Source organism: Agelaius phoeniceus, chromosome 2, assembly GCF_051311805.1.
Source record: "Agelaius phoeniceus isolate bAgePho1 chromosome 2, bAgePho1.hap1, whole genome shotgun sequence".
NCBI classification, from domain to species: Eukaryota; Metazoa; Chordata; class Aves; order Passeriformes; family Icteridae; genus Agelaius; species Agelaius phoeniceus.
Window position 1 is genome coordinate 102,373,539 of NC_135266.1, and position 15,337 is coordinate 102,388,875.

The window sequence follows — 15,337 nt, forward strand, 5'->3', positions numbered from 1 at the left end:
ACGTGTGTGCACCATGGGGACAGGACAGGGACAGGGTGCTGTTCACCTGCTCTGCAGGAGCAGCATCCTCAGCTCCTGGGGCTGTCAGTGATGCCATGCTGTGTCCCCTTCCCATACCCCGTCCTTGGATCTGTTCCCAAAGCCCTCTCTCCATGCCCATTTCCAGACAACATTTCCCTCCAGAGCTGCTGGGTGTGCAGCACTTGGGATGAGGGGGTTGGACTCTGCTCCAGCAGCTAGGAATTGCAATCCCTCCATGCTTTCTCCTGTTTTAGTGATGTTAATTAACCCCCTGTGCCCACTTGGGAAGTGTCACCATCGCTCTGCCCTCTGTGCAGATGGGATGCAGAGCAGGTGCGGGGAGATCTCCCTGGGAGTGCTCTGGTCCCCACTGGGTGCAGGTACAGGGCTGTGTGGGTCCTAGTGACATTCCTGGTGACAGGCACGGGCTGGCTGATGGTTTCATCTCTCCCCTGGGGCTGGGGATGTGTGTGCCAATGCAGCCTCATCCAAAGACCCTGACACTTGTGGAGGAGTGCTGGATCTGAAGGAGCCCCCACCCAAACTGGAGTAGTGCCTGGAGGGTGGGGATTGCTGGGAGTAGGGCACAGGGGGCTCCTCAGGAAAGGGAAAGGCTGTTTATGGCAATAACTGGGATGTGGCTCTGGTAGTGGCTCTGGCTGTACTGGCTCTGGGCCCAGGCTCTGTCCTGGCAGAGCCCCCAGAGTGGGTGTGCAGCACCTTCTGGGCTGGGGACAGGGGGGAGGATGTTGGGGTAAACCTCTGCTCTGGGCTGGAGGATGTGGACTGGGAGTGGGATGAGTGGGACAAATGGAATTAGTGGGATGAAGAAGTGGTATATGCAGGATGAGTGGGGCAAGTGGAAGGAGTGGGATGAGCCATTGAATGGGATGAGCCATTGAGTGGGATGAGTGGGTTGAGCTGGATGAAAGGAACAAGCCATTGAGTGGGATGAGTGGGATGGGCAGGACAAGTGGGACAAGCAGTTGAGTGGGATGAGCCATCAAATGCGATGAGTTGGATGAACTGGATCAATATAGTGAATAGGCTGGGTGAAATGAGCAGGATGAGTGGGAGAAGCACTTTAGCAGGATGAGTGGGATAAGTGGAATGAGTGTGATGTCCTTCCTAGCCCACCCTCACTCTCTCTACCTTTTTGCTAGGCTGCAAACCCTCCTGCCAGCATCTGCTGCTGTCTCTTTGTCTTGGGAATATCTTCTTTTAGCTCCTGCAGCTTTCCCCTCACTGTTTCAGGGATGGACCTGTATTCCCAGCCCTAATAAAGCCACCACCCATGTCCAGCTGCCACCTGTCTATCCCCATACCAAGAATGACACTGGCATTTGATGCCCCAAGCAGACCCAAGGGACCCACTCAGGCTCTGCCCCATCTTCCCCCACCCCAGGGGGCCACTGTGGAGGATCTGGTGGGACAGAGGGACAGCAGGACAGCCACCTGGCTGAGGCCTGGCTGTATTCTACAGTGCATGTGTCTCCAGTGTGAGTAAGTGACTGGAGATGCGGCCCTGTTGGAATAACATCCAGTGCCCATGTCTTCAGCTGGAAGCACCCTCACCACCAGCCACACGCCCAGTGCCACGTGGATCTGGCCCCGTGGCCAAGGATGCTCCCAGGGTGGGTGGGTGGCATGGCCCTGCAAGGGGCTGCTGTCCTGGATGGGGTCACTGGGGGCATGACAGTCCCCAGGTCTGGTTATCGGGAATGGAGCTTGGAGCCACCTGGCAAAGCTGGGACCAGAGGAAGAGCAAATCCCAAACGCCATTATCCAGAGTCTAATTCCAAGCACCTACTGTTTCCATCATAACATCATCCTTATCCCAGTCTCCCAGACAAGGCTGGAGGCAGGAGCAGAGCTGGGAGAGTCGCACCACAGAGCCCCCTGTGCCCCCCAGCTTTTCCATATGTCCATCCTAACACCTCTGCCCTCCATGGGGTTGTAATCCCCAGATGAGCTTTAATACATCTCCTCGCCCCATTTCTCTTCTCACTGGTGCTTTATGGCATGGCTAGCACTGAGGGCAGTGTGGCTCAGTGCCAAAGCCTCCTCTCCCTTTTTGGGGACCTCCCACCTCCCTACATGATGGACATTGACTAACACAGGAGGGTTTGGCTCCAAAAAAGGCACCAGGCAGACTGGAGACCACTGCAAGGGGTCTGGGAGCAGAAGGACCTGTGCCATGGCAGGGGTCAGAGAGGGTGGGTGCTGCCGTCCCCATCTCCATGGAATCAACCCCCAGTGAGCCCCTGCTCTGCTCTTGTCTCTGCAGGATGCTCTGCTGAGCCTGGGGGCTGCGCTTGATGCCACCTCCCTGCGCGATGCCCTCCGCCATGCCCTTGTCACCCTGCTGCCCGCCGTGGTAGGTGGGGGATGCATCTGCATCCCCTGGGGGCTGGGAGGAATGTGGAGCAGAGCATCCTCCTCGGGTGGGTGGGGATTATGGGGGTGCTGAGACTCCCTGGGTTGGGGGAAGCCCTGGAGGGAGCAGAGAGTGGATTATCTGCTGGTTGATGCTGGGGTCCAGCCTGGGGTGGTGTCTCTAGTGCAAAGTTCTCCCCTTATACGGGCTACGTGTCACCACTAGGGTGCTGCTGGTCGCCTTGGTGCTCATGGTGGGTTCAGGGGGCTGGTGACCCTGGGGATGCTGTTGGCCCTGATCCTGGTGACCCTGATGCTGGTGGGCATTGTTCCACTGACATTCCATGGGGCCCCCCAGCAATGGGTGGTGTGAATGGTGCACACCTGAGCAGGGCTCTGTGCGTGGGTAGGGCTGGGTTTGTGAATGTGTGCATGTGCCACTGCAGCTGTGCACACGTGTTTGTGCACACATGTGGCTGTGCTCACGTGTTGGCACACACGTGTGTGCTGCCCCTGTCCCCCAGGAGCACGTCTACATCTACCTGCTGGATGGGGACACACGGCTGCTCTGCGACGACCCCCCCCACGAGCTGCCACCCAACGGGAAGCTCAGGTGAGCTCAGCCACCTGCCCAGCCCTGGGCATGGCTGGGCACACAGGGGTGGCCCAGCTGGAGTGCATGAATAGGTGTCTGTATGGAAGGCAGGAGGGTTTCCATCCCTGTCCCCATCTCCATCCTCTTTCCATCTCCATACTTGTGGCTGTCCGCTGTCCCTTCCCATCCTCTTCTTCATCCTGGACGTGCACACATGCACAGGGGCTATGTGTATGTGCAGGGACACACGTGTTGGCACGGGGGCTGTGTGTGTGCAGGAGCACACACATTTGTGTCCAGGGGCTGTGCATGCCTGCAGGGACACACATATGCACACGTGTTGCACAATCCTTGAGCCTGTCCCTATCCCATGGGTGTCTCTGCCCAGGGAGTTGCCCCTTCCTGGGGGTTGACCTTCCCAGGGGGTGCTCAAAGTATCCCTGTCCCCACAGAGATGCTGTGCAGAAGCAGAAGCGGCTGGAATGTGGGGGGCTGCTCCCTGCCGAGCTCCCTGGCCGGCACCTGGGACCCCTGGCAGCACCCCTGGCCCCTGGCACACAAGGTGGGAGCTGTGGGAAGGGTGCTCTTGGTGGACCACCCATGTATGGGGGTGTGGGTGTAGGGTTGGCTGGTGGGACAGGGAGGGGGATTGAGGTGTGAGTGGATGGATGGATGGATGGATGGATGGATGGATGGATGGATGGATGGATGGATGGTCCATGGGTGGTCAGAGGCAGTGGCTCAGACAGCAGTGTGTGGGTGAGTGATGGATGCATAGACAGGTGGGTAGAAACAGGATGGAGGCATGAGGGACAGGTGGGCACTGGGACTGAGGGGTGTTCTCAGGGACAAGGAAGCAGACAGGGGGGCAGATGGATCATGGATGGGTGGGAAGATGGAGAGATGGCTGGCTGACTGTCTGGCTAGCTGGGTGGGTCACGACACATCAGGATGTAATGGGGTCATGCACCCCAAGAGCTGAGTTCCACAGCTCTGGGCTGTCCCTGGGGCCCACCTGGGACCAACCCTCTCTTGCTTGCAGTGCTCATCATCCCGCTGGTGGACAAGAACAGTGGGGCTGTGGTTTGTGTCATCCTGGTGAGTGCAGGAACATGGGCAGGGCTCTGGGGACAGGGCCTGGCCATCAGGGTCCTGACACCACTCCTGCTCCAGGTGCACTGTGGCCAGCTGAGTGACTCAGACGAGCAGAACCTGCGTGCGCTAGAGAGACACGTGAGTGACTCCTTCTCAACTGTGGACCTGCCACCTGGGGACCTGCCAGCCTTTTCCCCAGCCCTGCTGCTCCTTGTCCCCTCTGCCCAACCTTGCAGGCCCTGGTGGCAGTCCGGCGCCTGCAAGCCCTGCAGAAGCTGCAGCCCTGGCCCCAGGTCAGCCTCTCCACCAGCTCCTCCCAGACCTCTCTGGCCAAGCCTGAGAAGGCACCTGACAGCAGCTATAGTGACCTGGACTGCAAGATCCTACAGCTCTGTGGTACGAGGGGGGACACTGGGAAGGGTGGGGTGTGTGGGCAGGGTGAAGCCATGCTCAGCCCCTCACAGCACCGTGATCCTCACACAGGTGAGCTGTATGACCTGGATGCCGCCTCGCTGCAGCTCAAGGTCATCAACTATGTGAGTAGCTGCTCCACCAGCCCCCTGTCCCCATCTGCCCCCAGCCCCAGGACACACCAGGGACCCCTGTTTTATTTCAAAACAAGAAAATTCCCCAAAGCCAAGAAAAGCCTCAAGCATCAGCTGTAGAGTCATCAGTAGTGACCAGAGTGAGCAGCCTTGTAACAACCATCAATAGTCTCCAGAGTAAACAGTGCCACTCTCACGCCAAAAACTCCTTGAGAGAACATACAGGTTCCTCTCCTGCTCTCTATCATTCTCAGTATGAGCCTCAGTAGTGTCCAGAGTGAACAGCCTTCCCCTTGCCATCAGTAGCCTCCAGAGGGAACCTGCTGTGTCATGGGGAGGAGGTTCTGAGGAGGGGCACCTAGTTCTCTGTGGCATGTATGGGAGCCTTGGGCACAGGGAGGGACAGGAGGGGCTGGATTCTGTCTGGGGAGAGGTCGGGGCAGGCTGGGGTGCTGACCCTCCCCTTACTCCCCAGCTGAAGCAGGAGACCCAGTCTCTGTGCTGCTGCCTCCTGCTCGTCTCTGAAGACAACCACCAGCTCTTCTGCCAGGTAGGTGCCACTGGGCCAGCCCCCAAGCCTGACCCCCACAGAGGACTACAGGACATCCCCTGGGCATGGTGTCTTCCTCATGGGCAACCCCTCCTTCCCATCTTTTCCAGGTGGTGGGGGACCGTGTCCTGGATGAGGAGATCAGCTTTTCAGTGAGCAAGGGGAGGTGGTGAGGGGTTGGGAGGTCAGGGGGTGGGCAATGGGTGCTGTGCGCTAAGGTGTTCCCTTTCCCCACAGCTCACCTTTGGGCGCCTGGGGCAGGTGGTGGAGGACAAGAAGCCCATCACCCTGAAGGACATCAGTGAGGTGGGTACCAGCTCTGTGCCTTCCACACCTGGGGACGTGGGTGTCACCCCAGTGTCCCAAGGGGCTTCCTGGAGTGGGCCAGGGGTTCCAGCCCCATCTTGCCTCTCCCTGCAGGAGGAGCACAAGCAGCTGAGCAGCATGCTGGGCTGCGAGGTCACCTCCATGCTTTGTGTCCCTGTCATTAGCCGGGCCACCTCCCAGGTGGTGGCACTGGCCTGCGCCTTCAACAAACTGAGTGGGGAGAGGTGAGCAGCGTTTTGGCTGGGGCTCTCTGTGGGGCTGCACCCCCTCCCTTTTGGGGTGCTGGAGCATTGTCCCCGTGGAGAAGGGGAGGGACCAATGGGGACAGACAACTGAGGTGTGCCCCCGCCAGCTTCACAGACACGGACGAGCACAAGATCCAGCACTGCTTCTGCTACACCTCCACAGTGCTCACGAGCACCCTGGCCTTCCAGAAGGAGCAGAAGCTCAAGTGTGAGTGCCAGGTGAGCATGTGCAGGGCTGTGCCATGTGTGTGTATGCCTGCCCCATCTTGCACTGGTCACTAATGGCATTCTCTCTGTCCCCTCAGGCCCTGCTGCAGGTGGCCAAGAACCTCTTCACCCACCTGGGTAGGTGCACTGGAGAGCACCCATGGTGAGGGAGTGGAATGGGGAATGGATGATCACTCCCCAGTCGTGGAGGGTGGTAGCAATGGGGTCTCTGTCCCCAGCCAGGGAAAACCTTGTTGTTGGGGAATGGTAACAGAAGGGTGATATGAGCTGGCACAGAACCTGACACGCACTGATGCTGCATGGCTGCATGCATGCATGTAGCATGACCACAGAGCTCTTAGAAACACGTGTGCACATGTGCAGCTGCACTGCTGCACACATGTACACGGCTCATACATGCACATTCCCCACACTGCCCCTGTCCCTCTGTGTCCCCCAGACTTCCAGCTGGGACTCTGAGCTAAACCCTCCCCCTGCTTTCACTGCATGAGTGGGGATGAGGGGGCAGTGCTGCCTGGCTGGGGTCCCTGACCCTTCACTGCTACCCCTGCAGATGATGTCTCCGTCCTGCTGCAGGAGATCATTACGGAGGCCCGGAACCTCAGCAATGCTGAGATGTGAGTGGTGGTGGTGGGGCACGTGGGTGAGGGGACACAGGGGGGACACCGAGCTCCCCTGTGGTGAGAATGGCAGCGGGGTGTCTTGCAGATGCTCTGTATTCCTGCTGGACCGGCTCAGTCACGAGCTGGTGGCCAAGGTGTTCGATGGTGGAGTGGTGGATGACGAGGTGAGCACAGCATGGAGCTGGGGGGCCTGGGGTTGTGTCCCTCCCCACAGGCCTTGCTGGTGATCCCCTTCCCCTGCCCACAGAGCTATGAGATCCGCATCCCAGCAGACCAGGGCATCGCTGGGCACGTGGCCACCACTGGCAAGATCCTGAACATCAAGGATGCCTACTCACACCCACTCTTCTACCGCGGGGTGGATGACAGCACCGGCTTCCGCACCCGCAACATCCTCTGCTTCCCCATCAAGAATGAGAGCCAGGGTGAGCGAGGGATAGGGGCACACTGGGAAGAGGGAGGCACAGGTCGGGCCAGCAGGTGTCTTAGTCAGCACATGGTGGTTTGGTCACCCATCATGTGGACATGACACTGTCCCCAGCATGCAGGCACGGGCGCAGCATTATCCCTGGCCTCTGGGCATGAATCCTGTTCAAGCACAGGGGCACAATCCTGGCTCAGTACTGTCCCCAGCATGTGAACACCCTTCTGTCCCCAGCCCATGGGCACTATTCTGCCCCTAGCCTGTACGTAGAGCACTGCCCCAGCACATGGGCATGACCCTGTCCCAGTCCCTTGGTCACAGTCCTGTCCCCAGCATCAGGGCAGCATTCTGTCCCATGAATGTGGGCATGGTCCTGTCCTGACCCTTGGGCTCAGTGCTGTCTCCTGGCACAAGGGCACAGTTCCTGGGTGTGATCCTGTCCCCCCACAGACAAACACAGCACTGACCCCAGGACACGGACGTCATCTTGTCCTACTCCATGAGCTCAGTGTGGTCCCTGTACATGATCCTGTCCCCCTACAGACACCCAGCACTGTTCCCCAGCCCATGATTCTGTCCCAGCCCATGGGCACAGCACTGTTGTTGAGCACATGGGCATGATCATGTACACTGCATGTGGGCACGATCCTGTCCACCAACACATGAGCACAGTACAGTCCCTGGGCATGAGCCTGTCCCAGCCCCTGGGCACAGCACTGTCCCCAGCCCACAGGCACGGCACTGTCCCCAGAATGTGGGTGCTATGCTGTCCCCAGCCCACAGGCACAGCACTGTCCCCAGAATGTGGGTGCTATGCTATCCCCAGCCCACAGGCACAGCACTGTCCCCAGAATGTGGGTGCTATGCTGTCCCCAGCCCACAGGCTCAGCACTGTCCCCAGAATGTGGGTGCTATGCTGTCCCCAGCCCACAGGCTCAGCACTGTCCCCAGAATGGGGGTGTCATGCTATCCCCAGCCCACAGGCACAGCACTGTCCCCAGAATGTGGGTGCTATGCTGTCCCCAGCCCACAGGCTCAGCACTGTCCCCAGAATGTGGGTGCTATGCTGTCCCCAGCCCACAGGCTCAGCACTGTCCCCAGAATGTGGGTGCTGTGCTGTCCCCAGCCCACAGGCTCAGCACTGTCCCCAGAATGTGGGTGCTGTGCTGTCCCCAGCCCACAGGCTCAGCACTGTCCCCAGAATGTGGGTGCTATGCTGTCCCCAGCCCACAGGCTCAGCACTGTCCCCAGAATGTGGGTGCTATGCTGTCCCCAGCCCACAGGCTCAGCACTGTCCCCAGAATGTGGGTGCTATGCTGTCCCCAGCCCACAGGCTCAGCACTGTCCCTGCTACTTGGGCACAACCCTGCCCTAAGCCCACAGACACGGTGCTGTCCCCAGCATACAGGCATGACCCTGTTCCCAGCACAAGCGTCTGATACCCCTGCTGTCCCCCCTCTGCTCCAGAGGTCATTGGGGTGGCAGAGCTGGTCAACAAGATCAATGGCCCTTGGTTCAGCAAGTTCGACGAGGACCTGGCCACTGCCTTCTCCATCTACTGCGGCATCAGCATCGCCCATGTATGTGCTGGGGGTCCTCCACTTGGAGGGAGTCACACACAACGTGGGCTCCCAGCTCTGCCACAGCACAGGGATGGGGATGGGGGGATGTGTGTGTGTGTGTGGTCCCCATTCCTTGGGGACAAGTGGTGGTGGCCACGGGATGGGAGGGAATTCATGGGCACAAAGATGTGCTGTGGTGCCAGGGTGGGCTGGCGGGTGCTGGAGGTGTCTGCCCACCCCCAGCACTCCCATCCCCTGATCCTGCCCCACAGTCCCTGCTGTACAAGAAGGTGAATGAGGCACAGTACCGAAGCCACCTGGCCAATGAGATGATGATGTACCACATGAAGGTGAGGTAGCATGAGGACAGGGACAGGGATGGGGACCCCCGCTGCCAGCATGGTGCCCCCACACTTTATCCCAAGGTGGTCACACAGCTGGGTGGTGGTGATACCCCAGGGCTCTCTGCTCTCCCTGTGGTTCATGTGGCCTTTGGGACACCTGGTGACCTGGCCACAGTGTGGGTCACTGGCTGTGGCTCCTGCAGGTGTCTGATGATGAGTACACCAAACTGCTGAGCGAGGGCATCCAGCCTGTGTCCACCATTGACCCCAACTTTGCCAGCTTCACCTACACACCACGCTCACTGCCTGAGGACGACACCTCTATGGTGAGGACCATGGGGACAACTCTCAACTGCCACCATCCCCTGCCTGGCCTCGGTCAGGTCAAATATCCCAACCCTGGGGTGCTGGGGTTCTGGGGTGAAGGGATGTGGTTGCACCCCTGAGCATCTTCCTACTGAGCAGGGCAGGGGTGGCTTACGGGGGACCTTGCTGGGCATTGTCATTCCTTGCCACCCACCCTGCCCCCTCTGCCAGGCCATCCTGAGCATGCTGCAAGACATGAATTTCATCAACAACTACAAGATGGACCGTCAGACGCTCACCAGGTGAGTCCTTATCCCTGTCTACCTTCCCTGTCTCCATCCTCATTTCCATCCCCATCCACCTATCTCATCCCTTCCGTCTCCTTCCTTGTCCCTGTCCCCATCCATATTCCCCTTCCTGTCCACCTTCTCTGTCCCCTGTCCGTATCCTCATCCCTATCCCTATGCCATCCCCATGCAGATAACTGTCTACCTTCCCTGTGCCTATCCCCCTCCCATCACCCCTCCCCAACCCTTCCCCATCCCATCCTCATCCCCATGCCCGTGCCTGCCTGGTGGGCACCTGGCAAGGTGGAGATCCCTGTGGGGTGAGACCCACCCCGCATGGCTCTGCCCCTGTCCAGGTTCTGCCTGATGGTAAAGAAGGGGTACCGTGACCCCCCCTACCACAACTGGATGCACGCCTTCTCTGTCTCCCACTTCTGCTACCTGCTCTACAAGAACCTGGAGCTCGTTAACTACCTGGAGTAAGGCCAGGTGCTATCCCTGCCCCTGTTCTCCAACCCCTGGTCTGGCTGGGGTGCTCCCTGCTCTCCTGCCTGCCTCAGTTTCCCTCCTCCCCCTTCCCAGAGACATCGAGATCTTTGCCCTCTTCATCTCCTGCATGTGCCACGACCTGGACCACAGAGGAACAAATAACTCCTTCCAGGTGGCCTCGGTGAGCCGAGCCCAGAGCTGGGATGGGTGAGGGGGAAGGAGAGGTATGGGGAGAGCTGTGGGGGTCTTCACCCCCATAGTTCATCATTCTGGCTGCTCTACCTTGCAGAAATCAGTCCTGGCCGCGCTCTACAGTTCAGAGGGCTCTGTCATGGAGGTGAGATCCCCCACAAATCTCTCATTGCCCATCTCTCCTGGGTTCTGGCTGCATGGCAGCATCCTTGCCTGCTCCCTACCTGCTTTCACGGTCCTGCCTTCTCCCACAGAGGCATCACTTTGCGCAAGCCATTGCTATCCTCAACAGCCAAGGCTGCAACATCTTTGACCACTTCTCCAGAAAGGTGAGCCCCCCACCCAAATACCTCTCTCCTGCCACCCCTGCCCATGCTGAGCCCCTGCGTCCTCTCCAGACCTCCTGCTCCCCATCCCTGGATCCCAGGAGGTGTGGGAGCTGGGAGGGGCAGAGAGCTGGTCACGGCAGCTGCCTTGCCCACAGGACTACCAGCGCATGCTGGACTTGATGCGGGACATCATCCTGGCCACTGACCTGGCCCACCACCTCCGCATCTTCAAGGATCTCCAGAAAATGGCAGAAGGTGAAGATCCTTGATGGAGATTGGGATTGGGATTTGAGGGGTGGTAGGAACTCATCCCACCAAGGCTGAGAGATGGCACAGGAGGTTCTTATGTCAGGGGTCATAAGGGCTGGGACACGACACAGAAAGTTCTGGCTGTCCCTAAAGTGCTCACATGTGGTATGATGGGGGCTTTGGAGCTCTGTCCTGAGCCCCCCATCCCAAACCCTGCCCCACACTCTGCCCACAGTGGGATATGACCCCAAGAACAAGCAGCACCGCAGCCTGCTGCTCTGCCTGCTCATGACCTCCTGTGACCTATCTGACCAGACCAAGGGCTGGAAGACTACCAGGAAGATTGCAGTGAGTGCCACACCACGGAGCTAAACCCCTGAATGCCACCTCAGAACCCACCTAGGCCACCTGCATGTCCCCAGGCACACACCTGCCCCTTGTGGAGTGGGCTCCTCCCTGCAGGACTCTGGGCCATGCAGAACCCAGTCCCTCCAAGCAAGACCGTATCCCTGCTTGATTCAGAGCTGTGGGGAGGGGTCTGGAGGGCAGTGGGGATGGGGGATCATTTCAAGCTGCACCCCCTGTGCTGACACCTGTCTCTTGCAGGAGCTGATCTACAAGGAGTTCTTCTCCCAGGGTGACCTGGTAGGTACCAGCTGGCAGGGTTGGGCTTGGCCAATGCTCCTAGACAGCACCAATGGGATGGGGGGTGTGGGCAGTGGGCAGAGAGGTCTTGCCTGTGAATGGGGGAAAGCACCACTGGCACTGACCCTCCTCACCACCCATGCAGGAGAAAGCCATGGGGAACAGCCCGCTGGAGATGATGGATCGGGAGAAAGCCTACATCCCCGAGCTGCAGATCAGCTTCATGGAGCACATTGCCATGCCCATCTACAAGTGAGCCCCAGTGCTGGAGCTGGGATGGGGAGGACCCCCTGACACCCCCACCTCCCTCAGGGGGGGATCGGGTGCTGTGTGTGCCAAGTCTTGCAGATGTTGGGGGGCATTCCAGGCTGTGGGATGGGGGTTGCACTCAGCCAAGGGGGTTGCATTGAAGTAAGGGGGTGCAGCCCTGTGCTGATGGAATGCATCCCCCACTCCCCAGATTGCTGCAGGATCTCTTCCCCAAGGCAGCGGAGCTCTACGAGCGGGTGGCCAGCAACCGGGAGCAGTGGACCAAGGTCTCCCACAAATTCACCATCCGGGGGTTGCCCAGTAACAACTCCCTGGACTTTCTGGATGAGGAATATGACCCACAGGTCCCTGACCCCCAGCTCAATGGCTGCCTGGAACCTGAGGTGGGGCAGCCCACCGAGGCTGGGGCCGAGTGAAGAAGACGGCAGGGGGGCCACAGCCATGGCTGGGCTGGGAGCATCCCCAAGCCTCATCCCCCAGCTTATGGGGAGGAGGTTTGAGGGAATATCAGTGAATCTGGACTACCACAGCAAGGGCTGTGTGCTGCCAGCAGCCGCCACTGGTCCTTCCCCACCACTGAGTGACTATCTCCTCCCTCCGGGGCGGGTGTTCAGGTGTCCTGTCCACCCAGTAGTCCATGGGACACTGCCTTGGTGGCTGGGAGCACCAAGGGAAACGGTGGGGCTGGGGGATGGATGTGCTTTAAGCTGCCTTAAGACTGCAGGTCCTGTCCCCATGGGGTGACAATAAGAACGATGTCCTTGGTGGAAGCACCCATAGAGGGCTCGGTCACCATGACATGGGTGTGCATGGGTCAGGCAGGACAGAGGGGGATGATGTGGGGCAGGGTGGTGAGGGGCAGTGGGAGAGCTGTGGGGTGGCTGTACAGCGTATGGGGGATGTTATGGGGATCTATGGGGACCATAGATCAGGTCCACGGAAGAAGGTTGGCTCCAGCTGGAGGAGGGAAGACACCAGAGTGGGATGGCCATGGCCATGGGGATGTGCCTGCATCCCCTGCTGGTATCCACAGTAGAGAACTAGCTGCAGCCTCTCCCTAGCAGCTGCTGAGCATCCTTTGGCTGAAAGCCCCACCCCTCCAGGACCTCTGAACCCACTCACCCATGGAAGGGCTCATATCTCTCACACAGCCCAGTCCCACACAACCACACAACCACATCCCCTACAAGGGCTACACACTTGCCAAGGCTGGGGGTCCTGCTGCTGGTTTGCATGCACAGGGGAGGGAGGCTGTGCTCCACAGGGGGTCCATCTGGTCCCACACATCACCTTCACCTTCTGGTCCCATACATGTCCCTGCCATAGGTAGAGGAACATGGGTGTTCCTCTGAGGTGTCCACCCGGGAGCCTCCTCACTGCAAGCAGCTTCTCTGCTTGGTGACCATGTTGTGAGCATCCCTAGCTCACAGTGGCTTCACAACTCCTGCCATACCAACCTCTGTGCACGGATCCTGCTGGCATTTTGGGATCCTTCTGGTCTTGCAGACCACTGGACATGACCCTCAGTGGTCTCCTGTGGTCCCTCTGGTCCTGCAGACCACCATGCATCGACCCTGCTATTTTCCTGTGGTCCTTCCAGTCCTATGTGGCACCATGCATGGATGCTGTTGGTCTACCATGGTTGATCTGGTCATGCATGGACCCTGGTGTTTTCCCACGACTCCCTCCTTGTCCTGACTGCCATGCATGCACCCCACCAATCTCCTGTGGTTTCTCTGGTCCTGCGGACCACCGTGCATGGACACCAGTGCTCTCCTCTGTGTCCTACAGACCACTGTGCATGGACCCTGCTGCCCTCCTGTGGTCTCTCCAGTCCCACAACCCAACTCATATGGACCCTCTCAGTCCCAGGGGCTCCGCCAGCCCCCAGGGTCCGAGCAGCTGTACGTGATCCTGGGCTCCATCACCCAGCCAAGGCCATCTGAAACACCCATGAGCAGAGGAACTGCTGGGGCAGAGCTGAAGAGGGGGCTGGGGCTGAGTGGGTGTGCTCAGCATTGGGGGATTAGGGTGCATTGAGCCCTCAGGCTGCATCATCCAGCTTGTGGGGGCTGGATGAGTCCACCACCACAGCAGGGAAAGGTGACGGGAGCAGCAGGATAAAATTCCGGCACTGCTGGCATTGGTGTTGGTTCTTTTGGGATCAAGAGTGCACGTGGGGCCCTTTGTCACCCCATCCCCACTGCTCTGCAGTAACCCATGGCACCATCCCCAGTGGTGCCCCAGTGGGTCCCTCCTGGATTTGGGCTGCACAGTGGCTGCTTCTCTCCTTGGCTTGTCTGTGAGCAATGACTTGCCTGTGTTCTCGGGATACCTGGAGCGTGTGTCTGCAGGAGCAATGGGAGACCTCAACACTGAGCTGCTCCACGTGGCTGAAGTGGCCTGAATTCCTTTTGCCTTACCTACTCGGAGATGCCTTTAGTGAGATGCTTTGCCCGAACCCTGGTGGGGCCCACCTGGTGACTGAGTCTGTCTGCTGGCCCATGACCCCCTTAAGCCCTTCCCCCCCTCCCCACACTGCCATAGGGGGTGGGGAAGGTCCCAGAAGGCAGCAAACCTCCAAGCTGCAAGAGGAGGACAGCAGCTCCATCCCTGTCGTGACACTGGCACAGCCTTGGTACCAAGGTGCCAGTAGGTACAACTGTTCAAAGACAGTCCCTGCATCCCAGTGCCGCCCAGGGATGCCTGACAATGCACAGATCTCTCCATCCAACAGATGTGGGGGTGTCCTGCACTTGGGTTCTGCACCCCGGGTACCACACCGTGGTGGGGGCACGCAGGGATGCCCTTTTCCCAGCCGTATCCCACTTTTCCAGCCCCTGCTGCTGGTGTGTGTAGGTAGTCAATGCTTGCCCAGCTCCTGCCCCTGTATATACCCCTCTGGATACTGAGGAGTGCAGCTCACAGCCAGCCCAGCTCACCCAGGAGTGTGCACAGGCGTGTGTGGGTGTGCAAACCTCCTCCAGCTTTTCTGTCCTTCTGTCTTGCGGCACTGGTTGTTCTGGACTCCAATGGAGCCTAAGGAGGAGATGACTTCTCTTTCTTCCTCTCCTCCTTCTTTTCTTATTCTCCTTCTTTTCTTCCTCCTCCTTCTCCTCTTCCTCCTCCTCCCACTACTGTTTCTCCTCCTCCTGCTCCTTCTTTATTATTATTTCTCTTTTTTTGGTGGGTTTTGGTTTTCCTAAATAAATTTCATATGTCAACCTTCCCGTGACAGGTTGGTGGGTGGCCTTGTTGGGGTCTGGGGAGCTCCATATTGAAACTTATGAGCACCAAGATCACCTTCAGGGGGAGAATCCAGCTTGGGCTGTGTAGCTCTGACTCCCCAGGTAGCTCCAGCCTGTCCTTGGATGTTCCACTCTCATGGAATGGTCCAATGCTGGGCCCCATCCAGCCTGGCAGCAGGGGGAGCTGGGCCTGGGGCAGGATCCAGCCTGGGCTGGGATGCAGCGGGATCCTAGGCTGAGATGCAGCATGAGGCCTGTGTAGGGACTCCTCTGAGCCTGGGCAGGGACTGGGGCAGAATCCAGCTGCTCCTCTGGCTCCTGCAGCCATCCTTGCATAGCCCCAGAGGGGACCCCCTAGTCTGCCCATCATCCATCAGGGCTGTAGCT

General features: G+C 59.1%; 1 protein-coding gene across 1 annotated transcript in view; it reads left to right on the forward strand.

Moving 5' to 3' along the window:
* Window positions 1-14,937, forward strand: part of PDE2A (phosphodiesterase 2A) — a 42,213-nt gene extending 27,276 nt beyond the window's left edge. The window contains exons 3-31 of the mRNA XM_054627822.2: window positions 2,309-2,398; window positions 2,922-3,010; window positions 3,445-3,554; window positions 4,035-4,090; window positions 4,166-4,225; window positions 4,324-4,483; window positions 4,571-4,623; window positions 5,108-5,182; window positions 5,293-5,334; window positions 5,420-5,488; window positions 5,603-5,733; window positions 5,862-5,973; window positions 6,060-6,099; window positions 6,536-6,599; window positions 6,691-6,769; window positions 6,853-7,030; window positions 8,497-8,609; window positions 8,864-8,941; window positions 9,139-9,261; window positions 9,473-9,543; window positions 9,885-10,007; window positions 10,111-10,198; window positions 10,307-10,354; window positions 10,464-10,538; window positions 10,694-10,793; window positions 11,023-11,135; window positions 11,394-11,432; window positions 11,578-11,684; window positions 11,893-14,937. Of these exons, the coding sequence (XP_054483797.1) occupies window positions 2,309-2,398; window positions 2,922-3,010; window positions 3,445-3,554; window positions 4,035-4,090; window positions 4,166-4,225; window positions 4,324-4,483; window positions 4,571-4,623; window positions 5,108-5,182; window positions 5,293-5,334; window positions 5,420-5,488; window positions 5,603-5,733; window positions 5,862-5,973; window positions 6,060-6,099; window positions 6,536-6,599; window positions 6,691-6,769; window positions 6,853-7,030; window positions 8,497-8,609; window positions 8,864-8,941; window positions 9,139-9,261; window positions 9,473-9,543; window positions 9,885-10,007; window positions 10,111-10,198; window positions 10,307-10,354; window positions 10,464-10,538; window positions 10,694-10,793; window positions 11,023-11,135; window positions 11,394-11,432; window positions 11,578-11,684; window positions 11,893-12,118 (2,712 nt within the window). The 3' untranslated portion in view covers window positions 12,119-14,937. The remainder of the gene's footprint in view (window positions 1-2,308; window positions 2,399-2,921; window positions 3,011-3,444; window positions 3,555-4,034; window positions 4,091-4,165; window positions 4,226-4,323; window positions 4,484-4,570; window positions 4,624-5,107; window positions 5,183-5,292; window positions 5,335-5,419; window positions 5,489-5,602; window positions 5,734-5,861; window positions 5,974-6,059; window positions 6,100-6,535; window positions 6,600-6,690; window positions 6,770-6,852; window positions 7,031-8,496; window positions 8,610-8,863; window positions 8,942-9,138; window positions 9,262-9,472; window positions 9,544-9,884; window positions 10,008-10,110; window positions 10,199-10,306; window positions 10,355-10,463; window positions 10,539-10,693; window positions 10,794-11,022; window positions 11,136-11,393; window positions 11,433-11,577; window positions 11,685-11,892) is intronic.
* Window positions 14,938-15,337: the final 400 nt, after the last annotated feature.